Source organism: Saprolegnia diclina (genome assembly GCF_000281045.1).
Source record: "Saprolegnia diclina VS20 unplaced genomic scaffold supercont1.55, whole genome shotgun sequence".
NCBI classification, from domain to species: Eukaryota; Oomycota; class Saprolegniomycetes; order Saprolegniales; family Saprolegniaceae; genus Saprolegnia; species Saprolegnia diclina.
In genome coordinates this window covers 134,215-161,781 of record NW_008246122.1, presented here as the reverse complement: position 1 = coordinate 161,781, position 27,567 = coordinate 134,215, and the positions used below count along the sequence as shown (strand labels likewise).

Genomic DNA, 27,567 nt, shown 5'->3' with positions numbered 1-27,567 from the left:
ACACAAGTCCATGGTATTGTGTCATCAGCGCGGCCCCGCAAACGAGGTCGCATCGAGAGGTCGCCCCTCAACAATGGACGGCAAGCGACGTTTCTTGCTCAGAGTTTGCGATCATCGGTCGGCCCAGAAACCGCGGTCCTGCCTCTGCGCCCAGCTTCTGCAGCGCACATCCAACTTTAACTTCCACGCTCTTCCGTGCCCAAGTCCAGTCGGATGCAATCATTGACGGGAATACATTGACGACCGCCAACTTCCGCAAGTTGCCACTATGCAGCGAGCGCCTTGACCTGTTCCTCGAGCGGCGTCTTCTTGTAGCCGGTCACGGGCGTCCCGACCTCGACGCCACCGTTGAAGAAGCGGAAGGTTGGCAGCACCTGCACGTCGAGCGCCGCCTTGATGTCTTGGACGCCCTCTTCGCCCGTGTTCATCTTGACAAAGGCCTAGTACACGTCAATGAGCCTGCGCCGCCACGGTGCACAAAGTTATTACCACGTTGGGATAGTCTTCGGCGAGGATCTCGACAAAGCCAGAGATCTGCCGGCACTTGCCGCACCACGGCGCCCAAAAGTCGCCGACGACCGGCTGGCCCGTCGCGACGATCGCGTCCCACTCGACCTTGGTGCTAATGTTGTACATGCCTTCTTCGTCCTTGGTGAAGCCAGCGAGCGAAAAGGCGCGCGGCAGCAATCGCCGCGTCGCCGCCATCGACGTCACCGCCCGAGTCGACCGCGCCAGCATGCTGCGTGTCGGAAAATGCCTGGACCTTGCACTTGGTCGCGTATCCGGAGTATCCGGATAAAGTCGCGCCACCGGGAAGCGCTCCGAAGATCGCGTTGCGTCGGTCCGGGGTGTCGATGCACGTCGTGTATTGCCTCCTGCTTGTGTATGGTATACGTAACGGCGCTAGGAGCTATAGATATATATATGGAGAATAGCCACTGCGCCAAAGTCCCGCGCTTATGAACCTATTTCAAACTAATGTAAATACATGTACTGCAGCAGCTTGCTCCGTTGCGTTGGCATCGCCTAGCGTCCGCGCTTCGGTCCGCGACAAAGCGATCTCATGGCAAAGGTGCTTATAGATGAGTAGGTTCTAGCACGAGACGCGCCGATCGTAGATAGAGTATTACAATTGAAGCACCTCGCTCGTGGACGTCGGACGATTATTGTGGTGAGCATCGCAGCAAGCGCCATGTACGCGTCCGGTCCTATGGACAGCGTCACGCATCAAAGAGCTTGGTACTATGATACTGTTGCCGGCATTCGCTCAACCAAGGACTTGTGAATACATGTATTTATGTCCTTACCTCAACATTTGGAGAGCTCGGCATCTTTGCTGAAGCAGCGCCGCATTCGAAACTGAGAGATGCTTGCGTTTGATCTGCAGAATGGAACAGAACTGTTGCGCAATCGCGTTGTATTCACAGGAGGGAGCATGATGGCGAAGGGTCCTCTTCAGGCTACGCACACGCTATGGTCCGAGCGACGAGCGGTGGGAAGCTGCCCATGGAGTGGCTTGGCGCGCTTTCTTTTTCACTTTTTTCACGCGCTCGCTATTTCCCACGCTCGGTGTGTGTAGGGACGCGATGCAGGTTGCCGTGGCGCGTGCTCATTGGTGAAAAAGCATCTCCATTCAAAGCCTTCTCTTAAGTGCGATTCTGGATATTGCACCTTGTTTACATGGTCTCCGATCTAAAATCGCATGACAACAAATGTGATTGGACAAAAGAAGTGAAAAATACAGCGTTGGGGACGTGGATTGGTGGAATAACCATCGCACTTAGAAGAGAGCGTACTTTCGCCGCCCCAGTCGCCGCCACGTCAACTTCCATCTTGACCGACGATGGTGTATGGGCATCCCAATGGCGTCAACTGCGTGAAGGGCGAGATCCACAACGTGCTCAGCGTCATGCGCGTCAATGCGCGCTGGGCGTCTACCTCGCGCTTCAAGCGCGAGATCCCGACGCACACGCAGAGCCCGCTCTTGCGCCGCTTCAAGGAGCTCCACGTGCAGCTCGAGAGCGTCATGGACCTGAGCGACGTGGACACGCTCGATGTGCTCGAGCCCTTTGTGCACGTGATCGAGAGCGAGAAGACGAGCGGCATCATCACGGGCGCGGCGGTCTCGAGCCTCAACAAGTTTCTGCTCTACGGCCTCATTCCGCCGGACGGGCTGCGCGCGACCGAGGCCATCAACCGCATCGCGCTCTGCGTCTCGCGCTGCCGCTTTGAAGAGACGCACCGCGATGTCGACGAGATGGTGCTCATGAAGCTCATGGAGCTCCTCGAGTGCTGCGTGCGCTGCGAGGCCGGCCGCCTCATCTCGGGCGACAACATTTGGAAGATGGTCCACACGTGCTATAGCATTAGCTGCCAGGTAATACTTGGTCTCGTCTACGTGCTAGAATGCTCATGCTGCTCTAGCCGCGCGCCTCGATGCATCTCTGTCATACGGCCGAGAACACGTTGGCGCATGTGATCTTGACGGTCTTTGATCGCATTGCCGACATGGACCCGATCGTCTTGGGCGCCGACGAAGACGAAACTGAGCGCGAGGTAGACGCCACCTCCAAAAGCGAGTGCAAAGCCAAGCACGTAGGACAATGAGAGCGAGGTCGTTGTGCCCTACGGCATCCCGGTCCTCGAGCAACTCCTGACGTTTCTCAGCGACCTCATCAAGCCCAAGGAGAAGGAAGACACGACGATCCTCGGGCTGAGCTTGATCAACCTCGTGCTCGAGACCGCGGGCACGGGCCTCGGTGCGCACCCGTCGCTCGTGCACGTACTCCAGGGCAACCTCTCCAAGTACCTGCTCCAAAACTCCGAGACGACCGAACTCCACGTACGTGACCCTGTCGTTGTATCAAGGTATCAAGTCGAAACTAGGTGTTGAGTTTAACGCTGCGCGTGGTGTTTAACCTCTTCAACTCGATCAAGGACCACCTCAAGGTGCAGCTTGAAGTCTTCTTTACGAGCGTCCACATGCGCATCATTGACAGTCCGTCGTGCTCGGACGAGCAAAAGGTACAACATATATCAATCTCTCAATATAAAAAATTGGCGTAGGAGCTCGCACTCGAAAGTCTACTAGAATTTTGCCGCGAACCGGCGCTCATGCTCGACTTGTACATCAACTACGACTGCGATGTGCACTGCACCAACCTATTTGAAGTGCTCTGCAAGGCGCTGGCGCGCAATACGCACGTCACGTCCGTGGCGCCGGACGTGCCGCCGGTTTTCAACATTCTCAACCTCCTCGCCTTGGAGGGGTGCGTCTCGCTTGGTGCTCACGAGCTAAAGATTCTATGGGTTCTAGGCTCCTTGCGGTCCTCGAGTCGATTGCGCGTCGATGCCCGCTTGGCGGTGCGTCGTCGATGGCCGACGTCACGGGCTACGGCCTCGCGCAGATCCTGGATGTCCCGATGCCGTCGTCGTCGCTGCCAGTGCGTGTCGAGCATACCCCGTTTCTGTATACTGAGAGGACGGTAGACGATATCGCCCATGAGCTCGATCCGCGAGGTCATGCAGATGGTCATGTCGGACACCGAGTCGGAGACTGACGTGCATCTCGGCGGGTCGCCCAACGACCAGCTCGCATGGCTCCACACGGCGCGCGAGCGCACAGCCGAAGTCCTCCAGCAACGTATTCAACGACTTTGTCGCTCGTATCAAAAGAGAAATGTAGGCAAGCAGAGCAAGAAGCGGTATAGTTTGGCGGCCGACAAGTTTCACAACGAACCCAAGAACTGGGTCGCGTACGCGCAGCAACTCGGGCTCTTGCCGAATCCCGTGACGGCCGAGTCGGTCGCTGCCTTCTTCCATACGACGCCTGGTACAAACGCGTTGTCCGTCGCACTCGATATATAATTTCATGTAGGTCTGGACAAGACCAAGGTCGGCGAGTACCTCGGCGAAGGACCCGAGGACAAGTACCCGTTCCACGCCCAAGTCCGCGACGCCTACGTCGGTGCGTCCTTCCTCGTGTCTCCGATGGCGCAACTTCGTGCGATGGTAGGCATGTTTGACTTCAAAAAGACGACGTTGGACCAAGCGCTGCGCCTCTGCCTCTCGAAGTTCCGTCTTCCGGGCGAAGCCCAAAAGATTGACCGGATGATGGAGACATTTTCAAAAGAGTATTATCGCCAGATCCAGCTCGACAATCTCGGTAGGCACAGTCTCCGCCAAGAATCATCCAAGCCTCTGTCTAGACCAGCCGCTCGCGGATGCCGACGCGGCCTTCATCTTGTCGTTCTCGATCATCATGCTCAACACGGATTTGCACAGGTAGTTTGTTTTCGCATGTCTCAGATCTGAGATCGCGAACCTAGTGACCAGATCCAGCGCAAGATGACGGTCGACGAGTTTGTGCGCAACAACCGTGGCATCAACGCCGGACAAGACTTACCGCGCGCGTACCTCGTCGCGCTCTACAACAACCTCCAGGCCAACCAGATCAAAATGCAGACGGACGTCTCGGACCTCAACACGGACGACGCGATCGCGACAGTGAGTTGGATGGTATATCGCCAACCTGATGCCTTGTGATGTAGGTCGACCGGTACTCGGCGCAGTGGGAAGGCGTTTTGAAGCGCCAGCAAAATGTGGTCGGTGCGTCATTTACATCGAACGCGTCCGTGCTCAAGCTCCGCGCCGGTCGCCACGAGCGAGAGATGTTTCGGCTCATCCTCGACACGACAACGTCGAGCATTCTCACGGCGTTTGAGCGCACGGGCGACGAAAGCACGATGGCCAAGGCCATGGACGGCATTGCAAGCGCGACCAAGATCGCCATCTACTTTCAAATGGTGCCCGAAGTCAACAAGCTCATTGCTGCGCTTGCCGCGTACTTTGTCGAGTTTGCGCACGGCGTCATGAACGGCGAGCGGGTACGCAACTCGTGAGTGACATGCCGCTCATCCAAGGCGTAGGTGCACTTGCCGACGGTGGATTCGGCGAGCAAGCGTGGCCGCGCCGGCTCGGACAAGGGCGACAGCGTCCACGTGATTTTGCGCGAAGAAGAACGGTAGACTGGCCGACTGTTTACGGAAATATGACGTATTGTGACGGTGCCATTGGGTAGACAAAGCGGGCTCAAGACGAGCCGCACGCTGCGGACGCTGCAGCTGCTCTTTGATGTTGTTGCCAAGTACGCCGACTGCCTTCGCCAAGACGCTTGGACGTCGGTGGTCGAGTGCATTCTCATCTTCAACGAGCTCGACATTGCTCCGACTTCGCTCGTCGAAATGGACGGTCCGTGGACCAACGACATTTTTGTTGGGTGGCGTCGCTTACAGAGTGCGTAGACTTTGTCGACTCGCGCGGCGTGCCACTGCCGCCGGCCCAAGCCCACCTCTCGCCGCGCGCGCAGCAGGTTCCTCGATACAATGATAGTTTCGAGTGTTGATTTTCCATGACTAGTCGCTCGTCGCGGGCGTCTCGGGCAAGACGCGCGAGCGGTCGCGTCGGCTCGCTGAGCGCCAGGCCGCGCACCGCCAGCAGCGCAATCTGCAGCAAGGCGCGAGTAACGTGGCGTCGGGCGGCTTTTGGGACTCGCTCTCGTCGTATCTCTGGAGCGAAGACGACGACGACGTCGACTTGAACTACCCGCTCGTGAGCAACGCGCTGCGCGACTGCGTGGCGACGTGCGGCGGCGGCCTCCTCGAGCGCGACGCGTGGTTCCGCATGTGCCGCAAGCTGAGCAACGAGAGCTGCCTGCGCTTGCTCGAGAGTCTTCTCGCAGCGCGCGATCCGTTCAAGAGCGTGCTCCAGCACTCGACCGGCATTGTCGACTGGATGATGCAGGAAAACGCGATTTTGGCGCTCGAGCTCGGCATCAACCTCGTGCTCGTCAACACCCACCGGTTCCCGACGCTCTGGCCGGCCGTGCACACGTACGTGGCGCGGATTTTGCACAGCAAAGCCGACTTTGAAATGACGCTGCTCGTCGAACGCGTACGTCGCTCATTGGACTATTTTCAAGTTGACAGATTGATACGAAATGGATAATAGGTCGTCGTCAACGTGCTGCGCGTGTGCATTCGACTCTTCCATGACGACGCAGCGCGCCCTATGCTTCTCGACACGCTTGTCTTGCTCAAGGTGCGAGACGTTGTCGACTGATACATTGATAGTTATGTATGGGATGTGTAGGAGCTCGAGGCGCCGTCGCTGCAAGTGCTCTCGGAGCGCTTGGCGGCAGGCTTGCACATGCTCGTCAAGGCCAACGCCATGTACATGCACGACATGCCGATTTCGACGTGGGAGACGTTGTTCAAGTATGCATCTTCTCTCTCTATAGAAGAATATGGGTCGCCAATCATACCTAGCCTCCTGGGGCTCGTCGCTCAGTACCCGAACGGATGGCCCGCGACCCTCGACGCGCTCAAGCAGCTCGTCGCCGACGGGGTATGTGTCGCCTGTGCGCGGTGGGACGTTCACAACACTCTGGTCTATTGTAGGTCGCCAAAGACATTGTCGGGCTTTGGACGGGCGTGTGTATGCGCCTCATCAACCAGCGCACGGGCTTGGAGGTGGACGCGCTCAAGCTCTTGTTTGCGGTGGCCAATAGGTAGTCTTCGCCGTGATCGATTCCTATTCTGACGCGGTGGGCGTAGCGACGCGGCCGACGGGTGCTGGATCGACCTCATGCGCATCTTGCTCTCGTACCTCCAAGACGAGCGTCCCGCGGTCGCCCGCACCGCGTGGGACAGTTTGTATCGGAGCCTCATGCTGCCAGGCCACCCGATTGCGCCGGTCGTCTGGAAGGACTGCTTTGAAGAGATCATCTACACGCTGGACGACCGGTCTCGGTACGACGACACGTTCAATGAGATCTCAGATCTGATATGCCTCTCGTCTAGTAGCAACGGACCGGCGAAAGACTCGAAGGATCTGAGCTTGTACTCGACCACGCTCCTCTCCAAGGTGTTTTTGTACAACATTCAGACGCTCTCGGGTCTCGACTGCTTCCACACGCTCTGGCTCAACGTACTCCGACGCCTCGCGACCAAGTTGGCGCTGCCGCCAAGCGCGGGTACGTCGGTCGCGGCGCTCGAAGTGTACGAGACGACGTTGCATGCACTGCACAACCTGCTCGTGGTCATGACGGCCGAGGGCATTTTCGAGCGCACGTCAGCGCAGAGCCAGCAAGACGTGCTCACGCTCTCGTATGACCTCATCCGGTCGGTCTGTCCGCAGGTTCTGGACCAACTCCGCTTCGACTCGAACCCGGCCGACGCCATGGACGTGTACCACCAACCGACGCCGAGCGAGTCAACACAAGTGGAGACGCCGGTGGCGATTGAGATTGCTGTCGAGACCGAGACTAGACACGACGACGAGACCCGTGGAGCGTGCTAAGCATTTTGTACAACGAGTACACGTTGGTTTCTTGCAGTACAGCTTGTAGTACAGTTGTAGTCGGTATGCTATGGCGTTAGTCGGTGTCGGAGCCACTGCTGTAGCCGAAAAACGCAGCGTCCCATCGAGGTTGGGGCAGCGGACTCACGTGCCAGTGCCGCGGGGTCGAGGATGCGGTGGCGTCGTCGACGGTCTCGGGACCGATATTGGCGGGGGCGGCACGGCGCATTTGTACACGGCGCTTGGCCTCGGCCCGTGCTTTGGCCGCTTGATTTGCCCGGTCTTTCTCATCTTGCACCCACCCTTGGAGGTCGGACGACGACGCCGATGCGTCATCGCTGTTGTTGGACTTGACCGCCTACGGCACATTGGCGTCACGCGTGTTGATGAATCTTGATTGTACCGCCCGCCGAGCCACCCGCCGCTCCATTGCAATCTTGTGGCGCTCCGAGCGCAGCTGCGACGACTCGGTCTACATCGAGCTATCCAACACCAGGAAGGACTGAGAGGTGGCGTACGTGCAACGCTTGGAGCGAGGCTTCGAGCGCCGTTTTCTGGGCTTCCAGCAGCTGTCGGTGGCGGTCGAGGTCGAGGTTTTGCTGCACTTTGGCGTCGCACGCCAGGTCCATTCGGCGTTGCTGCGCCGCCTGTGCTGCGGCCACATCGGCGCGGTGTTGCGCCTCGATCGCTGCCTCGGAGGCTCGCTGTGCACGGTACTGCTCCAAGTGCTCGATTCGATCGAGAAATGGCGTACTCGACACGTTCTCTAATCAAAACACAAAATGTAAGCATTGCGGAGGGTGTTGACGGACCCTGGATGGGGCCAAACTTGGTCATGGGATCGATCCGTGGCGAGGGTGTCGTCGGTCGAATCGGCTCAGACGGCGGGGAATGGGGCATGGAAGCGGCCAAGTGCGAGAAACTTGCGCTGCGACTGTGCTTGTTAGCCATTGCCTATGTATTGATAAATGGCCTGCAAATTCCCATGTCGCAACACAAACAGGGCTAGGGGTCGTGTGTTTGGCGGACTTTCGAAGCCCGAGGATGGTGTGGCGGCGGGGAGGGACGCGCTCGCTCCACGCATCCGTGAGCACGCGTGGTGGCACTGGTTGCCGCGGCGACGGCACTTGGTTCGGAGACGCTGGCGCAGGCACTGGTCGGAACGCTTGTTTCCGAATGGATTCGATTTGCTGCAGCTGTGCCTCACGGCGCGACTGCTGCTCTGCGGCCAGCGCGGCCTCGGCCTTCAAGCGCAACTCCTTGTCCATCTATGATGTCCCAAAAGCCAATGACCCTCTGTACGTCGGCCTCGTCACACCTGAATTTTCCGCGCGCGTTCCTTGGTCACGGAAATGGCGTCGTCCACGAGCTTTTGCTTGATGGCCGCGAGCTCGGCGGCTTTGGCAGCTTCGGCGGCTTTGACAGCCGATGGAGCCCTACTCTGCGATCAGGACACGCGTGCGAATCGTCTGCTACCTTGGTTTCTTGCGCTTGAGGCGCTTGGGCTTGCGAGGTGTTGTCGCGGGTTTGACTTCGGGGACCGGTGGCGAGAGTGGCCGTGCGTGGCGCGGCGAGGGCCGCGGGGACCGAGCCGAGAGCGGGGCAACCACAGAGGCTTCGAACGAGTCGAGGCACTTGTCGAGCAGCCGCGACGCACGGTCAATCGGGTCGTCGTCATCATCGAGCTCGGGGGTGGCGATGGCGCGCGTGCGATCCCGTGCGTGCTGCATGACGAGGCGCATTTGAGCTTCATGGTTGGCAAAGTACGCTCCGATCTTGCCGACAATGTCCATCGCGCTAACCTGAAACGGACGCGCTACGGGATTTTTTGTTTTTTTAAACATCTCGACACCACAATCTTGCATCGCTAACGTGGCGCCACGTAAGCGGTGCTTGGCGCACGTGTCGTGGCAGCAGTGTGCATTGCCAAACGCAGCGAGCGACTACAGTGTACATATGTCGTTGCCACCAGTCGACATTGAATGCTACGACCTCTTGACCCCAAGCATGGGTGCTGTTGCCAAACTCGATCTTCACGCAATCACACTGTACTTGCTACGCCCGCATGGGACAACTGATCATGCATCGGCGAGCGCCGAGTGGTGGTCTGTTGAGCCATGAAGCGACTCGGCTTTCCAGCACGTCGACTGGAAAATTGGATAGCCAAACCAAGCGGTGTGCGTGCAAGGATCAACAAAGAGATACTACTGTTGTACTACTTCTTAATGCTGCAACCTCGTTGAATTCAACGCTGGAAGCACAACCGTTGCCAAGGCTACAAGCGGCTGCGCTCGGTATCATGGGTACCGTGCGTCAAATGTTGTTCAAATACCGATACTCGAGTACGTCATGCCTGTGAGCAACATGCATGACGGCCGTGCGCTGGTGGTGATCACAGCGATCCTTGACAGACGCTTGCACGACGGAAATTTAGCTGGCGTCAGAACAGTGGAATCGGGTGCTCTTTTTCCCAGCGACGACTCTGCCAAGATGCGAGAGAACGTCGTCAAGAACGGCCTTTGCAGTGAATCCGAAAGTGGCTCTTTCCGGGACTTGAACCCGGATCTCCTGGTGGTAGCTCCTGATGGTAAATCAGTGTCTGAACCGCTAACCTTAAAGAAGTCGACAAGGACACGCCTTCTGGACTCCGTGGATCCAGTTCTAGCACGTTCTAGTTGGTAGATCAAATAGCCAACTGCAAGCGAGCCAACTGCACATGTGCACTTGGCGAACCACACTCGCAGTATTGGCTCCCACCGCGGTCACAGCACAGCAATGCACCGACATGCACCGAAGGCACCAACGATCGTACGACCTCTCAATGCGACCTTCATGCCAGAGATCTGCAAAATGACCCATTGGCCCATGACCCATGACTCGGCTCGGCCCAACCCGGGCTCGTGGGCCGAGCTGGGTGGGTCGAAAAACAATTGTGGTGGGCCGGGTTGGGCTGGGTCGGCCCGAAAAAAACATGGGTTGGGTCCGGGTGGCACATGGGCAGTGGCCCTGACCCATGCTGACCCACGTAATCGTCAGCGAATGGCGACGACGTCCCATGACGACTCGTGGCTTCTGAATGCGTGATGCGGTCATGCCACCGAGAGCTCCGCCGACTCCCGCCTCGTGAATGCCGACAGCTAATATGTGTGAATAATGACCCCAGTTTTGTCATCTCTCGACAACACTTCAGTCTTCTTGCGGTGATCTTCATGTCCTCAATCCGTGACTTGCTTTCGTCTCCCGGACCAAGCTCTTCGCCTGCCGCTACGACTCCCTCTCACGTGTGCCCAACATGCCCAACAAGTGAGCTTGTTACGGAGGCCAGAGCCATCGGACGCGCGCTTTCCTTGCGAAACCCCCAGTTCAAGCTGGGGAAACCACCGAAAGCCACATCCATGTGCTGGGACCGCTTTCGGGTAGTGCTCAAGGACAACGTTAAGGCTGCGATAAACACAGCCCCTGGATAATACTTTGTGGCATGCAAGCAGTGCTTTCAAGTCTTCAACATGCAATCCGCATTTGGTACAAGCTCGCTCAACCGCCACAAGTGCCCGGCACTCCTGTCGGCGGTGTCAGAAAAGACACGATGAGCGGCCACAGACTTGCCAGCGCTTTCGCTTACATCCCAGTAGCGAGTCGAGAATCTCCTCAATGGCAACGACACCATCGACATGGCCATCGACTGGCCCACCTCGCGTTTCGCCATCATGGCACAGCCCTGCCACCAACAACACAGACCAGCATCTTGGACCACGCGATGACCCCCACGGTGAACGCGGAGGCGAAGAAGGCAGCGAAGTGCGCATGTGTGACCCTCTGCTCTGAGGATTCCAGCGCCAGCTGCGTGGATATCGAGATGAGCGCTACTTGGCGATGAAGGTTGCCCCCGAAGAGCGCATCTCCTACTCCGTACTCGAGTGGTGGAAGAAACAAACGAGTATGCCTGCGCTTCAGTTCGTCGTTTGGTGTGTCTTCGCCGTGCCTGCGTCCAGTGCCAAGTCCGAAAGTAACTTCTCGGATGCTGGCATCACTATCACGAAGCTGCGCAATCGCCTGAAGCCTGGCGTCGCCAACGACATTTTGTTTCATCGCTCCTTCCTCAAAGACAAAAAGAATATGTGAGGCTCCCTCTGTTTACTTGCTGCAAAATTACCCCTTTTATATCCGCCGCCTATATTGCTCCTCTGAGATTTGAACTCTCTCTTTCTGAACGCTTGTATTCCACCCGCACCAAACTTTCTCTTTTCTTCTTCGTCCTCAATGGTTTTGATTGGAGATTTTACATTAGACCCATTGACCCATGGGTCAATGGGTATGGGTCGGGTTGGGCTGGGTTGACCTGCCCGGACAATGGGTTGGGTCTGGGTGGGTCGAAGACCCCATGGGCCGGGCTGGGTGGGTCGAAAAATATTTTTCAACCAATGGGCTGGGCTGGGTGGGTCAAAAAATCCCATGCAGATCTCTGCTTCATGCCACCGGCGCACGTCGGTACATTGCCGTGCTTGCAACGGGTCCGCTGCGATATGTCCAAGGCGCCGGTGCTCTATTTCAAGTTTGGGTGCGTCTTTGACGTGGCGAATCTCTGTGACAACCAAGCAACCTAACAACGCCACGCAATCCCACTGCTCGCTGCTTCGATATCGACTTTGCCATTTGCCATTTCCCATTTTACACCATGCGCATTGCGACCCGCCACTCGAGTCCCGAGACGCGGTCCTCGTTCGCGTCGTCGTCGTCGTCGGTCTCAACCCCGATGGTGACGCTGTCGCTGCCCGACGTGCGCCACCACCCGACAACCAACGCCGTGCACATCAAGGTCCCCGAGCTCCACGGGGTGCTGCAAGAACGCAACTTTTCCAAGCGCTTTCGGTGGCTGCAATGGAAGCGCCAAAAGACCTCGGACGCCACCGACTGCTGGGTCGACTTTGACGGCTACACGTGGCGATGGTTCCCACGCACCGGGCCCGGCGTGTACAAGTCGTCGCCGACGCACGTGCTCTCGATCAATCCGCTTTCGCGTGTCGACGTCGCCGTCGACGGCAGCTGCTTCCAGCTCTTTGACGACGGCAAAGCGTTTACATTTTACACGTCGAGCCACGACCAGTGCGCATCGTGGACGACAGCGCTCGAGGCGGCGATGGTCGCCCAAGCATATCTGGCCAAGTACCACCTCGGGCCGGTCCTCGGGTCGGGCGGCAGCGCGTTCGTGCACAGCCTCGTGCTGCAGAATGCGCCGACGGACCTCGTTGTCAAGCTCGTGGTTGGTCAGAAGGACCTTGTCGAGAACGAGATTGCAATTCTGTGTCATCTGTCGACGGCGTCGCCGGCCTTGCAAGCGCATGTGCCATCGCTCGTCAAGGCCTTTGACCTCCAAGAGCAGCAGGCCACCGGTCTCGTGCTGCCTCGCTACGATGGCGGGTCGCTCCACGATCGTATGCGGAGCCTGCCCCCGCTCTCATCGGCCAACGTCGCCTCGCGGGAAGCGGCGGCAAAACGGCTCATGCGCTCGCTGCTCGGCATCTTGGAGCTTTTACACGGCGCCGATGTGCTGCACCTCGACCTCAAGCCGGCCAACATCCTCTTCAAGACCCTCGAGGATGATTGCACGCAACTCGTGCTCATCGACTTTGGCCTTGCGATGCGGCCGAGTGCCTATGACCCCAAGAACGCACTCCACGACGCGGTGCGGGGTACACCAGGGTACCTCGCACCCGAGCTGCTCTCGATCGGCGACGACGGTCCGCTGCCCGTCTCGAGCGCCACGGATGTCTTTAGCGCCGGTGTTCTTCTGTACAACTACCTTCTCGGTGTCGCCCCGTTTCAAGGCGCGACCAAAGGACAGCTTCTGGAGCGCATGCGCCAAGGGCAAATGGTGCGCCCGCAAGCGACATGGGCGCTTCTGTCGGCCGACGCGCAGGACTTTGTCATGAGCATGCTTCAACGCAAGCCGCGCCATCGGGCGTCAACGTCGACGCTGCAGTCCCATCCATGGCTCGCAGCCACCAACTAGGCGTTTGTAGCAGCACTTGCACACTCTATTATTTATCAACACTTTGTCAACTCTTCTCAGTCTATCCTGCAGCGTCAACTCGGTGTAGGTACAACGTTAGTATTAGACAAAAGAGGTCGTCCCGCACTCATGACCTTTCCTGGTGGATCGGCAACGAATGCCTGTGATTGGCCGCTACGACGGTATGGTTGCGTTTGTTTAGCTGCATTGTTAAGGTATTTTCAGGACCGCACCGTAAAAATACGAGTGGCTCTCCAACCGCGCCGCTCTGGTCATGGAAGCCCCTGGATAGACCACGTACGACGTCTTGTGTATAAGACGCGTGCATGAGGCACCATGCTGTCGGCTGTCTTACTACTGTCGACGTCGCGGGCGTTGATGGACCTCAAGTGGACGTTTTTGGACCATCTCGAGATTCCCGTAATTCAAGCGATTTGGACGCTAATTTGATTCGCCAGAGACCAAGAAATCAGCATGTCGACCGACGAGACGCCCCAAGAGATGCCCCAAGAGATGCTCGCGCTGCCAGCGTCGACGCCGACGCCCGGCGGTGCGCCGATCAACGTCACCGCGGGCGGCAACGCGGTCGCGCTCGACCACCTTGGGCCCATGGTCGTGCAGGTGGACGGGTCGCTCATGCGCATCACCGACTGGGCGACCAAGACGGACCACGAGAAGGCCATGATCCAGCGCGTGATTGCCAAGCGCAACAAGGAGCGGCTCGACGCGCTTCTGCTCGCCCAGGCCGCCGAAATGGACTAATGCACTTGGCACTCTTCCGTTCTTTGCTCAAGGCAACAAACTGTGTGGGCACGAGCCACGAGCATGACGCATCGCAGGCCGCGACAAGGCGGGTGGTCGGGCATTCATTCACTTGAAGACAGCATCTTGGTGATCATCGTCGCAACACGTGGCCAGGTCGCCTCTGCGTAGCAAGCCAGCCACGTACGAGGCGCTGCACCGTAGTGCGCTGACCGAGCGGGCGTTCTCCAAACGACGCTCCGAGCATGCCCAATCCTGGAGCTGCATATGCTGATAGCGCAGCTGCCGCCCAGCCATTTTCCACCCGAGTCGAGCTGTGTCATCCCGTGAACCTCCATCACGCGTACGACTTTTCCAAGGAAACGTAAAGACTCGAGTGGTATTGCCAGCATCGCGGACGGGTATTTCTATCAACTTGATACTTATGCGGTCTTCTTGTCCTTGCTGGCGCGGCGCGGCGTCGTCAAATTGAAGTAAACGAGCAGCACGACCACGGTAATCGGCGGCGCAAAGTACCACGAGCTCCAGATACGCACGCAGCGCGGCAGATCCAGAATCTCGAACGCAATGCCGGCGTACTGCATGGCGACCCACGTGAAGAACATACCGCCCAGATCGTAGAGAAGCGCGAGCGGGTGCGCCTTCTCGGGCGAAAAGTACTCGAGAAAGACCGCGTGCGGGTGCGCCTTGCGGTCTTCCGTGTAGTGGAAGAGCGACCGGTAGCGCCGGCGAATGTCTAGTCGCGAAAATGAGTCGACAAAAATTGACCAAATGCATCGTCGTACGCTTGGCAACTTCAATGTACAAGGCGCCCATGATGAAAAAAATGTAGTAGCCCGGGGCCAGACCGTGCCAGAGCGCGCTGACCATGAACGACGCCAGCGTCGAGAACGCCGTCGGCTTGCCCTTGCGCAGTGCCACGCGCTGGTAAACATCTACATAGCACATAGCAGGATTAAGATGTCAGCAAAAAAAGCTTCAGGATGGAGCCTACAGGTGTTGAGCCACAGCGCGACCTTGATGTTCCAGCCGTTGATCGCGACGCGCATGTTGACGGGAAGCTCCACAAACAGAATGTTGTTGTTGGTCAAGCCGTCCCTAAGAAGTGAGTGCGTGTCGACACATTTGTCATTTGAGAAATGAGGATATACCATTGGTTGCGCTCGGTCGAGTAGCCGTAGCCGGCCAAGGCGCCGCCGAGCTCCGCGAGTGACCACACCATGTACTATAAGATCTGAGGCGTCAGAAGACGACGTGGCCTCATATGGACGTACAAAGCGGAAGCGGTACAAAGCGACCGAGAGACACTGCAGAAGGCAGCGCGCGACGAACGGCAGCTCGGGGTAGAACGTCGGCGCGTCAATGGTCTCGATCGGAAAGTTGTCCGAGACGAAGAAGAGACCAATACACATCTACAACCACGTCAGGAATTTCAATATGGGCATATATGGATGTGGGTGGTACGTACGATGGCCAACAAGAGATTCTTGGCGTGGACAGTCCACGGCGCGACGCGGTGGGTTGTCGCCCACGCGATATACTCGTGAAACTCAAAACCAGGGCCGACGAGAAACGTCGGGAAAAAGTAGATGAACCCTGCAGCGTCAACCTCAACACTCAAACTCAAAAACGCCAAAGTACGTACCGAGAAGCTCGAGCAGCGACGGAATTTCGCGCAGCTGGTTGCGCAGCATGGTGGGCGTCTTGATGTCGTCCGAAAGCGCGCCGTCGCTGTAGCTCAGCGCGAGGCCCGTGAGCTTCATCGTGAGCACCATCTGCGCCGAGTCCCAGACCAAGTCGGGCTCGTAGTGTTCGCGGTAGTAGTGGCAGCCAATAAGATACACAAACAAGACGACCGCCACGACGCGGCCTACGATCGCGCTACGCCAAGCGCATGAGGCGACAAGGCCAAGGAGGATCGACGTACCGCGGCGCCGCAAGCATGAGCAGGTACGTGATAGCGATCGCCAGCACCGAGTGCACGAGCATGTAGTCAAAGACAAACCAGCCGACAGCAAGGCCCAGCGCAACGTTGGCCACGTGACCTACTATGGGATTAGACGACGATATCGCTGAGGCGATGGCGGGCGTACGCAGCGGCGCCGACGGCAGCACGTGGTAGAGCGGCGCGACCGCGCAGCAGGCGGCGAGAGCGACAAAGATGCGGACGGCGTTGACGGGCAGGCCCTCGTCAGCGCAGATGGCATCGAGGGCGGCGCGGCCGGGCACAATCGGCGGCGGCAGTTCCATTGAAATCCAAAAATGACCATTCATGGCGTATGCACCAATCAGCGCGCAGCAGGATGGCGTTGACGTGAACCGTGACGTCACACGACTGCTTGCATGACGCATTGCTGGACACGGTGCCACGTCATGACTACCGTACGAAGGCATGTGTGCGCAGTGTCAGTGTACAATAATTGTACTACTTGGTATAATAGTACTGTACTACTTGTAGAATATAGTCTATTGGGACCCGCGGTCGAGCCGTTCGCGTGAGCAGGCGAAGGGATGACAACCAAATGAATATTGCTTCGTCTGCCTCTTGGATTGATGCCGGCAGAAGTGTGCATCCTTGGCAACTCGGCGTCACAGCACTCAAACTACTTGGCCGTCCAGTCCGACGGTTCTGCACTCTGCGACAGTCGCATCGGTGCTCCAGGGTTGGACGTAACGTTAGCACAGTTTGGCTCCTACTACCCCACGGACAGCGTGGACAATCAAGTTGATAATATAACGTCACCAGTAAACTAGTACTTGCTAGTCTGCGTATGCGATGTCTTTGTAGAACGAAGATAGCGCGAAACACATTTATGTATGGTACAGTAGTATACGAGCGCAGTAGTACATTATTAGTACACCTAGCTGCTCGGGTTGCTTGAGCTTGAGATATTGTGCTCCTCTAACAAGACTGAACAAGTTGGAAGCAATATACGTCCGGTAGAGTCAAAGGCGAGGCAACTTGGTTTTTCGTTTGCGGTTACAATTCGGCTCTTCGCATTGGCCTCAGTCGTCTCGATTGCTCGGTCTGACGCGCGTCCTCAGTTTACGAATGCCTGTCAAAAGCGAGTCACAGACATTGGAAGCGCATCAACGAGTTGCTCTTGTACCGGCAACCGACAAGTCGACACGCATCGGGTAACGGCTCCTGTTCCTTATGCATGCAGTCGATACATGTATCTCAGTTCTTATCGTGCAGAAATCGTGGTTGCGGGATTTCTGGGTCTTGAACAGCTGTTTCGGCGCCCTTGTTGTCCACGACGCAACGTGTGATCCGTGCAATAATGGTTTTCCCTCGCAGTGTACGACCCGCAGGCGGCTTGAAGCACTGTATCAAACTCTCCAAGTTGACAATTCATCATTCGACCATGTCATGTTGCTAGGCGCAGGCTAGCAACATGCGCCTTACCTGTCAACTATACCGTGTCCTGGACGACCCAAGGCTATCTTGATCGCTGCATCGAAAGTTTATGTACAGCGGTGGAAGGAATACAAGGAGGTTAATATGACCTCTAATCCAGCGATCTGATTGGCTGAACGGGCCGGCCGAACTGCATCATCGAGACTTTATAAAATTTATTGTGAAAGGTATAAAGATGTGTGGGGAAGCGATATGGGTGTCGCCATGTGACGTGTCACGGCCATTCCGCGATTGGGTATCGTCTTGCAGACGATCCAGCCGAGCATGAGGCCAAAAAAGCGTCGCCAGCGGTGCAAAGTCACAGAGAAGGTGGAGGCCATTAAGATGATGCAGACGAGACCTTTTGACGAGGTCAGTAAGGTCCTGAAGATCCCCTTTGGCTGTGTTGACTGATTACTAATCATGATGCGTAATCACTAGGGCCACGATGCGTCATCACAATCCACACAAATCGTAGATATCATATTCAAAAGCTTTTATGGCTTGACACAGGATATGAACTGCAAGGGGTTTAAGTGTCTCACCGGCCGGCCCGTTCAGCCAATCAGATCGCTGGATTAGAGGTCATATTAACCTCCTTGTATTCCTTCCACCGCTGTACTACTAATAGTACACGATGGTCAGGTAAAATAGGATGTATCCAATACTCTTGTCGCTCAACTGGAAAGAAACAGTTTACAGCTCTAACGACACAACGTTCTCAGCTGCCATGTCCTCCGCACCACTCCCATGTCCCACTTAAATCCCCTACAAGCCAGTCGTCCACAGCAGCGACCACAGGTTATGGACAACCCGTTTCTTTCCACAACGACAGAGTTTGGGGATAAAGTATTTTAGAAAGGCCCGGTGACCATGGGCACAGCGGCGGGACCATGGCAAGTGCTCGCTTCTGCTCTCCCGATGACCACATATGCACGAAAGAAAGCGAGGACAACAACCACGATCATTGTCTTGTGCTGTGTCGTTGCACTGCCGACCACCCTTAAAATTGGCATCCTAAGCTCAGTGTCCGTCTTAGTACTGCCCAATCGACCATAGCTGGCAACACCGTCGACAGAGCATCGAACGAGCTCAGTGCATAAAGTGTCGTGGATGTCTGTCGTGCTCGATCATCGCTCGTTGCTTGCAGTGGAGGTAAGTGCCACTTTCTCCATACTCTCTCACTTGGCGCCATCTGGTGGCACCACCTGGCACCGGCAACTCAACCATACACAGCGCACAACTAATGGCCCGACGCATCGCAGCCAACACCGTCATCCGATGAGTTGTGTGGCGGCAACACAGCGTGGTGCTCGAGGAGCCATTCTCTAAATTCACTCGTCGATGCACCCAACGTCAAAAACAACAACGCCGCCGAGCATGATGCTTGCGTCGTCGACGACAAGCGACGAGACGAAGGCACAGTCGGCGCTCGAGAAGAAGCGGCTCTACAACAAGCACCGGAATCGTGCATTCCGGCGGCTGGAAGCCGAAGAAAAGACGCACTTGACGCACGAAATCGAGCAACTGGAGGCTAGAATTGTGCACTTGCGGCACACGAAGCCCGCGAGCGCGCTTACGTGGCGTGATATCGCCACGGTCTTTGTCGCCGAGCTTAGCGAAAGCCAAGCGCAGGCTTCGGCCCTCCGCGTCCGCGTCAAGCGCTACGTCGCCACGCGCAAGGCTCTAGAAAAGTGGCTGCAGCATGCTACGCCGGTACGATCTTGTCACCGACGATGGATTGCGCTCATCTTTTGTCTGCTAGACGGGCGCTACAACACTGCTCGCCCACAACGAGGCGCGCCAGATTGCGTACGACTGGATTGGCCAGCGGCTCTGGCACAACGTCCCAGCAGTGCTGTCGAGCGTGGACGCACTACCAAGCAGCGACGGCCGCCACACGGTCGTCAAGCCGGTGGGGGACTCGTACCAAATGACCACGTGGAGCGACCGCGTCGAGCGCATGCCGCTGCACGACGTCGCCAAGGGCCTCTACGCCGTTCATTTCCAAGCCGACGGCGCTGCGATTCTGGACACGCCGGGCACCGACATGGTGTACCTGCGCTTGCCCTCGACGTTTGGCGCACTCCGAGCGCAGCCGTTTGACGAAAATGTCCTCGTGTGCCAATGGGCCATCGACGACGCGCGCTACGTGGTGTGTGCGCAGAGCGTTGTGAGCGACGAGCTGCACCAGTCCAGTCCGCTCACGCAACAGTGGACGAGCTGGACGATCGCGGACCGCGTGGATGCGCACTCGACTCGTGTCGTGCACTGTCGGATCATGGGCGGGTTGAGGCAAGGTGACGGCACACAGATGCCATTTACGCTCGAGGAACCAAACATTGCCGATGGAGACCCAAGTCAGCGGTGGCAGTTTTTGGTGCACGCAAGAGTGGACTACGCGCTGCACCTCGAGGCGCATCAAGGCGCGCTGCTCCAGCGCGCACTGGCCCGCAGTGGCTAGCACGCACTGGCCCGCAGTGGCTAGCACGCACTTGAAAGTAACAAAGTTATTTATTCAAAATGTTGCCGAATTGATCAGCCGCTGGCGATTGACGTGCATCGTACACGATAGGTCCCGGGAGGGGCCTTAGACCATTTTTACCCGAGGCCACGACGCGGTAGCTGCACTTGTTACCAGCGGGAGCCAAAAGGAATGGAGGAACCGGGGGTCGAACCCGGGGCCTTCCGCATGCAAAGCGGACGCGCTACCACTGCGCTATACCCCCTTCACGCCGTAGACATAGTTTTGAAATATATTGATTGGTAAAGCTCATCGAAACGAGGAAGGTTTTAATTTCTTGCCCAGGTACAACCTAGTAACGGGATCTTGGTAAATTTGTCTCGAAATTCCTACTCAATAATCGCTTTTCAATAGTGTCATTCTCGTCAAATTGAACGTTAGGATTGGTTGTCTGTTTGAACGGGTTTTGCTTCGAGCGCTCCTGTCAGGAGGGTAGGGAGAAAGCACACTCATTCCATAACGTGCTCTCGGTGATGACATATCCGTCACGATGCCCAAGATCCGCCGTGACGTGGCAGCACGACGCGCCTCGCATTTTCATCCAATCCCATGCATCATGCGCTGTATTTTGGCCAATCCACGTCAAGACGCAAATCCAGCTGGTCACCAAACAAACAGCAAAATGGGCGAGTCGGTCGTCGTCGTCTCGGTCGTGCGAGGCCGCGACCTCCGCGTTGTCCAGAAGCTTGGCGTACAGGACCCGTACGTGGTGCTTCGGCTCGGTACGTCGGCCCCGCGTCGGTCCGAGACCCACGACAACGGCGGGACGACGCCGATTTGGCACTGCACCGAGACATTCACGGACGTCCCGTCGCCACTGCCCGTGCTGCAGATCGACATTATGAACAACAATTGGCTCCGCGACAAGCCCATTGGCATCTGCGACATCGACCTCAACGACGTCTTTCGGCGGGTGAGCGTCGCTGAAGCGTGGTTTCCCGTCAAATTTGAAGGCGCACGCTGCGGCGACCTGCACGTCAAGCTGCAGCGCCCGTCACCGAGCCCTCGCACGCGCGCTACGTCGTCGTCGTCGTCGACCAACAACACCGTACTCGGCTCGATCGCCAACGTGCACTCGGCCGTCGCGATCGCAGAGCTGCGCGATGAGAACGCACGCCTCCGAAGCGAATTGGCGCAGCTTCGCCGCCTCTTGCCACAGCAGACCTTCCTCCACGCACCCAGCTACAGTACAACGCCCTCTCTTTTCACGTCCTAAGCTCCTGTAGTGGCCGACATCCCGATCGTTTCGAGCGCGAGCGACCTCCAGCAGCTCCAGCCGATTGGCACTGGCGCCCACGGGACGGTCTATCGCGGTCTCTACAAGAACGACCTCGTCGCTATCAAGTGCCTTGACCAAGTCGAGGACCTGACCACGTTTCACCGCGAAGTCTCGGCCATGTTCAAGTACGACACGACCATCTTTGTCGCATCGTGCCTCATGATTCAAACCTGGGTAGGCTGCAGTCGCAGCACACAGTGCAGCTGCTCGCGATGGCCGACCTCGACACCAACCAGCCCAAGATCGTCATGCCCTACATGGTCCACGGCGATCTGCGCACGCACCTCGATAAGTGCCGCGCCAACGAGCGCACGGGGTGCACGCTGCCGCACCAAGCCATTGCGGTCGCGGTCGCCGCCGCACTCGTGGACCTGCACAAGTGCAACGTCATCCACCGGGACCTCAAGCCCCAAAATGTCCTCTTGTCCACCGACAACTTGGTCCAGGTCGCAGACTTTGGCATTGCGCGCGAGAACGGACTCCGCTCCAAGACGGCCGACATGGGCACGCCCTTCTACATGGCGCCCGAAGCGACGTCGACGAACCATTATGGCACCGAAGTCGACGTCTACGCGCTCGGCGTGCTCCTCACCGAGCTCGACACGAATATGCGGCCGTACAGCGAAGACTGCCCGAATGAATATGCACTGATTCTGCAAGTCTCGGAAGGTCGTCGACCGCTGCTCTCGCTCACGTGCCCGCTCTGGTATTATGAGCTGGCGCACAAGTGCATGGCCGCCGACCCGATCGACCGCCCGACGGCCGCGCAGGTGCACAAGTGCCTCTCGCTGCACGCTGGCCCGTACACAACGACCACCAGCGGCGTCCCGATTGTTGCGGCAACCGACGTGCCGTTCGTGAGGCAGCTTGCGCCGTCAACCGAGCTGGCACGGCATGGCTCGAGCCCGGTGGTGCTCAAGACAGTGGCTCCGGTCCTGGCGGATGCGCGGGCATACGAACGTCATTTGGGCAATCTGTTTGCGTACGCGTCCAATGGGATGACCCCAAACTTATTCTGGTGTTGTAGTCTGGGTGCGTCGCCACATCTGGTGCGGCTATGTGGTGTCATCGGCGGCGCTTCGTCCAAGCTCGTGCTCGAGTTTCTGGACGGCGGCGACCTCGTGACGTGCCTCGCGCAGCCCGAGCCCCGACGGCGCGTGTCCAAAGTCGATATTGCGACCGGATTGACGCGAGGTCTCGACGCACTTCATGCGCAGGGCATCATGCACGGGCACCTCGACGCCAAGCACGTCTTTTTCACGACCAGCGGCGTTCTCAAACTCGCGAGCTTCAAATTCGCACCCACATGCACGTTCGCGGACGATGTGTTTGCACTCGGGAAGCTGCTTGCCCACGTCGACGCTGCATATACGCGGTCGTCGGCCCAAGACCCCGTGCTCGCATTCATCATTCAGCGCTGCTGCGCCAACGAGCCTTCCGCCCGGCCATCCACCGCCGATCTTGTCGCCTGCCTCGAGGCGGCGTAACCCTTTGGCTTTGTGTCTAGTACAATGTAGTGTCGCCACTGCCATCGAGCATCCGTCCCTCGATTCCTCCAACGTGCTTTCCTTCATTCTTCGGATAATTTTAGTTTTTGTCTTTTTTAACCCTAGCCCCACCTAACCCTGCCTCTGCACCGACTGTTCAGAGATCAACATCAAGATCACCATAATCATCATTCTACAGGGTGGTTGGACGCATACAAAGAATCTACTATCGTGTCGGGTGCGTTACCGCTGGGCGGCGACGGGGCTGCCCATCGGACTCGGCTCGGGGCTCATCGAGTCGATGCGCGCGGTCGCGTTCTCATATCGAATCTGCGCCAGCGTTTGCTGAAACTTGAGCACGTCTTGCGCAAAGATGCGCTGGTGGTACACGTGCGTCTTGTGCTCGAACTGTCGAAACTGAACGACGGGGTCGGTCGACAGCGCCGTCGACGGGTCTTGGTCGAACGGCAGGTACTGGTCCTTCATGCGCAGCCCGTTCGCGACCGAGACCTGCTTGATGATGACGCGGTCGTGGCCGAGGCGCTCGGCGATCGTCCAGTTGGTCCAATTGCGCTGGATGCGGTCGAGCGGGTACTTCTCGTCGTCCGTGATGCTGTGCGTGAAGACCACGTACCGGTTCTCGTCGAAGAACTGGCGCGCAAGGATGTTCTGGAAGTACGAGTTTTGCTGCGTCGCACCGTACGGCGACTTCATGCGAAAGTACATGATGTTCGGGTCCGGCATGTCGAGGAGCCCGTCCGGCTTTTGAAAATAGAGGCGCTGGAGCGTCTGCGTGACCTCGTCCAAGGTCGCATACTCGATGCGCTGGCGGGCCTTGACGAGGTGGTACGACGGGTCGTTCTCGAGCGGGAAGACGTGGACTTCGCTGCACGGCGCCATGGTCGACGGTAGTCCGCAGTGCTGGATCATGGCGTCAATGTTGTGGTAGAGCTGCTTCGTGATCCAGTCAAAGCCAAGGCGCCGCGAGCTTTCGTGGGCCATGAGCGACGAGTTGCGCCACGACTGCTTGAACGGATCAGAGAACGTGGGCACCGACATGGACTTGGCGACCCACGAGTTCATGATGCACGCAATCTCCTTGTACTTGCGCACCTTGCTGTGCAGCGACGACTGCTTCTCCGAGCTCGCGTCCTTCATCGTCTTGAAGATCGTCGCCACGTCCTTCCATGGCAAGAGGTTCTTGCTCGGCACGACGGCGCTGGACGTAGTGTCGTCGTCGACAGGTCGCGGTGTCGTGGCCCTCTTCTTGCTTTCAATCTGCTTGAGTTGGGACTGCAAATCTTGGATCTGCTGCGACAACTGCGTCGCTTCTTGCTTCTCCATCATGCGGAACCGCCGGTTGCGCTCGCGATTGTACTGCTTCTTCTTGTCGTACGCGTCTGTCGACGCCGCCTTGGCCGACTTGGTGGACGTAGCGTGCTTGGACGCCGGGCTCGACACGGCGCTGCTCATTGACGCATTGTCGTCCGTCACGTACTCGAAGCGGCTGGCCGCGTCCGGCACGACGATCGGGATCGGCGGCGGCTCCGAGACCGACGCGAGCCACTCGAGGTCGACGTCAAAGTCGCATCCGGCCGCGGCTGCGTCTACTTGGCCCATGTCCATGTCGACCATCTCGTCCGAGCTGTAGCCGCAGGATGCCATGTCGGCCAGCGAGAAGGGCGAAGATGGGACGCTCGCCATGCTGCCTCGTCGTCTTCCAGTCTGTGAATGAGGGATGGCGGTACAATTAAATACAAATCCACCCATTTTTAAATAAAAAGAGGCGCCCCTCACCCTTTGCATGCATGCAGCACCCACCTGTTTTTATTACGAGCTGGTATTAAAATACAGATGCATCCGGATAACGACGTAGTATGCGGCTGGATGTGTGCCGGTTTTTGATTGGGCGTGAAAAAGCCGGTCCTACCGTATGCCACGTATGCTATTTTAATACGTTGCTGGGACGCTTACAAAAAACAAGGTATTTTTAAAAATAGCTTCAAGATTCCTACTGATCGGCAACGAAGACGTTCTTGGTCCTCGCCTTGGCGCGAAAACGTGTACAACTTGACTGTAACTACTAGGAGTCGTTACTCACTCGACTGTTGGCACAGCTTCCTAGCGCCCGTCGCGGCCAATACCACTGGATCAGCTCTCACGACCATCTTGTTGGTGGGGCGACATCCATCATCGCCATCACAATCCTGTACGATTTCGAGTCGCCAAGATGTCCAGGCAAATGCAGTGTTGTTGTTGGAATGAGTCTATTGAGATATTATTTCCTACAGGTTTTTCTGTTTTATTTGTGTCACACGGTGGCGTAGAGAGCGTAGAGAGGCGGCCGTCTTGAGCGTGGAGCGTGGCATTTCGGTGATTTTTTGTGGGAAATCTTCATTCGTGGCCAAGTGAGTAACGACAGCCTCTTGGCCGGTCCCGATCGGTTTACCACACGGCTTTCTTCCGACTGGGTACACCGCGCAGAGGTAGGAGGTCGACCAATTGAATTTGCATGCGCGACGACCACCGGCGAGAGCGACGACCGAGTGCAGTCGCCACGGCGCCCGAAGCTTGCATGTGCAATCGCTGATCATGCAATGCTGCACAAGTGAACGGGTTGCAACATTCAACTTTAACTTTAGTTTACTAAACTACACTATACGACTAGCATTGCGCGCTAATCCAGTGGCGGTCACGGTCGATTTGTGCCGACGTGTGTGCGATCCAGCCGAGCATCGAGTGGGCGAGTTCTTGGTGCTCGTCAAAGCGGCACTTGAGCTCGTGGTTCCGGCTGCGATCGAGGTCGGCGCGCGAGTGGTGCTCGGCCTCGGCCGGCGCCTTTGTGAGTGCGTCGAGCGTGGCCGTGAGCTCGAGCACCTGCTGCTGGAGCAAGTCGGCTTCCTCGACTTCCCTGCGGCGGTACAAGCGCTGGCGCATGCGGTTGTAGAGGCGCTTGCGATGGCCGGACGGGAGGTTCTCGACGTCGAGCGCCTCGACCGTTGCTGCGTGGCTCGATGGCCGGCTCTTGTCGTCGTCGTCGTCGAGACCCGCCATCCATGCCGCGTCCGAGCTAATGCTCTGCGTGATTTGCGTTGCCCAGTTGGCCATCTCGTGCATGAAGGACGAGTACTCGTGCATGCGGCGCTTTAGTGACCGGTTCTCAACCTCGGCCGGGAGGAGCGAAGATGGACTCTGCGAGGGTCGGCCGCGGTGCTGGAGCCGCTGCAGCTCGAGCTCGAGCTCATGGATCTGCACCTTGAGCATTTGGCGCTCGTGGTTCTCGATGCGGCGGAGGTGCTGTTGCCGCTCGCGGTTGTACAAGCGCTTCTCCATAGCCTTCTGCGCCGCGTGCACCGGGCACTTGCGGCTCGGTGGCCGCGCGTCCAAGATGAAGTTGATCGACGCTTTGTTCATGCTGCAAGAAGAACGACTATGACCGCTGGCTGAGTGACCAAGCCATCTGCGACACGCCGTCGGCGTTGAGTGCGCTGCGATCAACCATTTGTATGTGAAGCTCAATTGAATATCTTTGCAGTGCAATTTGAGATGATTTGAGATGCTGAAGACGGGCCATCTGCTGGCGTCGCGAGCCCAACAGTAATCCGATCGTGTTTACTTTCTTGAGTTGTCGCCACGTGTTTTGTCCGTCGAAGCCGACGAGACACAGGTTTTGCCCACGTTTTGCCCACGCCGGTCGCGCGCTTGACGCGGCGATCGCTCGTACGCGGCGCCGATCGACGAGCACTCAGCGTCAACGTGATCTGGTAGACAGGACGACGTCGAGTCGGCTGCTGTCACGACTGCTGGCAACGTCAAATGGTCGATGGACGCTTGGGCAAAACCATCCGGTCTTGGGACAAAGTGCTGCGGGCGCGTTTTGTCACGCGAGGTACTAATCGAAGCCTGCGATGCCCCGTCCCCAGCTGGCGCAAGATACTTTCACGCGTTGGCGTTCGCTTCGGTGGCGACTGGCGATGGCTGGTGCAAAGCCGCATAGAGCAAGTGCACTGGACTGGAAGGAAGGAGTTTCCAGTGTGATATTCTCCATCATGGCTGGAGGTTGATCGCAGGGTCGTTGCATTGGGGTTGATACGGTGATGCTTGCGGCCGTCGGTCGATGATTGGTATTCTGGGTGATGGCCTACCACGAGACCCGAACGGTGTGGGACGATCGCACCCCGGTTGATTGGTCGCCGAATGCGCCACGAACGTGCTGTGCGAACCTCTGCCGCGCGTCGCCAACGAGCGTTCGGGTACCCACACGGGCAAAGTGTTCACGCAGACATACCAGCCCAGAACAACCAGAAGGCGCACTATCACGACGGTTGATTGCTGACCGCTGGTTTCGCGCTCGTAGGAATTCCATCGCAGGAGGCCAGTCGCGCTGAAACCATGATGATGGTCGTCATCTGAGACTACCCCGAGCCCTCTACGGCGCACCTTCGACGGTGATTGGCTGAAATCGAGATTGGTTCATTTTCCGGATTTGTCGTTCAAGATTCTAATCACGCGTGTCACGAGCGCGTACTGTGCGGGGTAGGGTAGTACGATTAGTTGACCATGACTGCATTAAATTGACTACATCGCAGTCGCTTCGAAGCACAACGTGCAGCGATTGCTGTATAGTTCTGCGACACTCGCAACGTACTAGTAGCGACGCACGTCGACTTCTTTTTGTCGCGCGGCAGATCCAGCAAGTTGCCAGGTTCCAAGCCCAAGACGTGGAGACGGTGTGTCGTTGTGACG

At 57.6% G+C, this 27,567-nt stretch overlaps 10 protein-coding genes and 1 non-coding gene across 11 annotated transcripts; 5 read left to right on the top strand and 6 right to left on the bottom strand.

Annotated features, from left to right (window-relative positions):
• Positions 1-192: 192 nt before the first annotated feature.
• Positions 193-778, bottom strand: SDRG_13060 (hypothetical protein). Its single transcript, XM_008619142.1, has 2 exons — positions 490-778; positions 193-440 (listed from the first exon to the last, which is right to left on the bottom strand). Exons 1-2 carry the CDS (start codon positions 736-738, stop codon positions 267-269), a joined length of 423 nt encoding a protein of 140 aa, XP_008617364.1. The 5' UTR covers positions 739-778; the 3' UTR covers positions 193-266.
• Positions 779-1,843: 1,065 nt separating this feature from the next.
• SDRG_13059 (hypothetical protein) lies at positions 1,844-7,359 on the top strand (the record flags this gene model as incomplete). Its single annotated transcript, XM_008619141.1, has 22 exons — positions 1,844-2,377; positions 2,425-2,556; positions 2,600-2,842; positions 2,887-3,024; positions 3,067-3,269; positions 3,317-3,449; positions 3,490-3,832; positions 3,878-3,967; positions 4,016-4,165; positions 4,209-4,284; positions 4,329-4,506; positions 4,551-4,886; positions 4,929-5,023; positions 5,081-5,250; positions 5,304-5,371; positions 5,419-5,952; positions 6,010-6,099; positions 6,151-6,275; positions 6,327-6,411; positions 6,459-6,568; positions 6,615-6,809; positions 6,861-7,359. 22 exons carry the CDS (start codon positions 1,844-1,846, stop codon positions 7,357-7,359), a joined length of 4,527 nt encoding a protein of 1,508 aa, XP_008617363.1.
• Positions 7,357-9,197, bottom strand: SDRG_13058 (hypothetical protein). Its single transcript, XM_008619140.1, has 7 exons — positions 8,836-9,197; positions 8,678-8,795; positions 8,361-8,627; positions 8,172-8,313; positions 7,878-8,125; positions 7,763-7,831; positions 7,357-7,717 (listed from the first exon to the last, which is right to left on the bottom strand). The coding sequence occupies exons 1-7, from the start codon at positions 9,150-9,152 to the stop codon at positions 7,436-7,438; spliced, it is 1,443 nt and encodes a 480-aa protein (XP_008617362.1). The 5' UTR covers positions 9,153-9,197; the 3' UTR covers positions 7,357-7,435.
• A 2,837-nt stretch (positions 9,198-12,034) lies between these two features.
• On the top strand, positions 12,035-13,416 carry SDRG_13057 (CAMK protein kinase; the record flags this gene model as incomplete). The annotated part of the gene is made up of 1 exon (XM_008619139.1): positions 12,035-13,416. The coding sequence occupies one exon, from the start codon at positions 12,035-12,037 to the stop codon at positions 13,367-13,369; it is 1,335 nt and encodes a 444-aa protein (XP_008617361.1). The 3' UTR covers positions 13,370-13,416.
• A 195-nt stretch (positions 13,417-13,611) lies between these two features.
• On the top strand, positions 13,612-14,195 carry SDRG_13056 (hypothetical protein). The gene has a single exon (XM_008619138.1). The coding sequence runs from the start codon at positions 13,844-13,846 to the stop codon at positions 14,129-14,131; it is 288 nt and encodes a 95-aa protein (XP_008617360.1). The 5' UTR covers positions 13,612-13,843; the 3' UTR covers positions 14,132-14,195.
• Positions 14,196-14,483: 288 nt separating this feature from the next.
• On the bottom strand, positions 14,484-16,382 carry SDRG_13055 (hypothetical protein; the record flags this gene model as incomplete). Its single annotated transcript, XM_008619137.1, has 9 exons — positions 14,484-14,867; positions 14,917-15,066; positions 15,126-15,229; positions 15,283-15,356; positions 15,406-15,543; positions 15,600-15,727; positions 15,777-16,012; positions 16,059-16,176; positions 16,225-16,382. Coding segments are annotated over 9 exons (1,420 nt in total), but the record flags the coding sequence as incomplete, so codon positions are not given.
• A 2,488-nt stretch (positions 16,383-18,870) lies between these two features.
• On the top strand, positions 18,871-20,037 carry SDRG_13054 (hypothetical protein). Its single transcript, XM_008619136.1, has 2 exons — positions 18,871-19,247; positions 19,297-20,037. Exons 1-2 carry the CDS (start codon positions 18,876-18,878, stop codon positions 19,993-19,995), a joined length of 1,071 nt encoding a protein of 356 aa, XP_008617358.1. The 5' UTR covers positions 18,871-18,875; the 3' UTR covers positions 19,996-20,037.
• Positions 20,038-20,188: 151 nt separating this feature from the next.
• On the bottom strand, positions 20,189-20,260 carry SDRG_13053. The gene has a single exon. It is a non-coding gene; the product is annotated as a tRNA-Ala (tRNA).
• Positions 20,261-20,677: 417 nt separating this feature from the next.
• On the top strand, positions 20,678-22,960 carry SDRG_13052 (serine/threonine protein kinase; the record flags this gene model as incomplete). The annotated part of the gene is made up of 4 exons (XM_008619135.1): positions 20,678-21,242; positions 21,282-21,459; positions 21,513-22,316; positions 22,362-22,960. 4 exons carry the CDS (start codon positions 20,678-20,680, stop codon positions 22,819-22,821), a joined length of 2,007 nt encoding a protein of 668 aa, XP_008617357.1. The 3' UTR covers positions 22,822-22,960.
• On the bottom strand, positions 22,911-24,553 carry SDRG_13051 (hypothetical protein). Its single transcript, XM_008619134.1, has one exon. It carries the CDS (start codon positions 24,523-24,525, stop codon positions 23,065-23,067), a length of 1,461 nt encoding a protein of 486 aa, XP_008617356.1. The 5' UTR covers positions 24,526-24,553; the 3' UTR covers positions 22,911-23,064.
• An 869-nt stretch (positions 24,554-25,422) lies between these two features.
• On the bottom strand, positions 25,423-26,317 carry SDRG_13050 (hypothetical protein). Its single transcript, XM_008619133.1, has one exon. The coding sequence runs from the start codon at positions 26,233-26,235 to the stop codon at positions 25,486-25,488; it is 750 nt and encodes a 249-aa protein (XP_008617355.1). The 5' UTR covers positions 26,236-26,317; the 3' UTR covers positions 25,423-25,485.
• Between the last annotated feature and the right edge of the window lie 1,250 nt (positions 26,318-27,567).

Excerpts from the sequence above, each read along its gene's own strand:
- SDRG_13050 (XM_008619133.1), bottom strand. The coding sequence starts at position 26,235 with ATGAACAAAGCGTCGATCAACTTCATCTTGGACGCGCGGCCACCGAGC.
- SDRG_13060 (XM_008619142.1), bottom strand. The coding sequence starts at position 738 with ATGCTGGCGCGGTCGACTCGGGCGGTGACGTCGATGGCGGCGACGCGG. Across the intron at positions 441-489 it reads CCGAAGACTATCCCAACGTG|GCCTTTGTCAAGATGAACAC; the intron begins GTAATAACTTTG and ends GACGTGTACTAG.
- SDRG_13056 (XM_008619138.1), top strand. The coding sequence starts at position 13,844 with ATGTCGACCGACGAGACGCCCCAAGAGATGCCCCAAGAGATGCTCGCG.
- SDRG_13054 (XM_008619136.1), top strand. The coding sequence starts at position 18,876 with ATGCACCCAACGTCAAAAACAACAACGCCGCCGAGCATGATGCTTGCG. Across the intron at positions 19,248-19,296 it reads GGCTGCAGCATGCTACGCCG|ACGGGCGCTACAACACTGCT; the intron begins GTACGATCTTGT and ends TTTGTCTGCTAG.
- SDRG_13051 (XM_008619134.1), bottom strand. The coding sequence starts at position 24,525 with ATGGCGAGCGTCCCATCTTCGCCCTTCTCGCTGGCCGACATGGCATCC.
- SDRG_13058 (XM_008619140.1), bottom strand. The coding sequence starts at position 9,152 with ATGGACATTGTCGGCAAGATCGGAGCGTACTTTGCCAACCATGAAGCT. Across the intron at positions 8,628-8,677 it reads AACGCGCGCGGAAAATTCAG|ATGGACAAGGAGTTGCGCTT; the intron begins GTGTGACGAGGC and ends GGGACATCATAG. Across the intron at positions 8,314-8,360 it reads AACACACGACCCCTAGCCCT|GCAATGGCTAACAAGCACAG; the intron begins GTTTGTGTTGCG and ends ATCAATACATAG.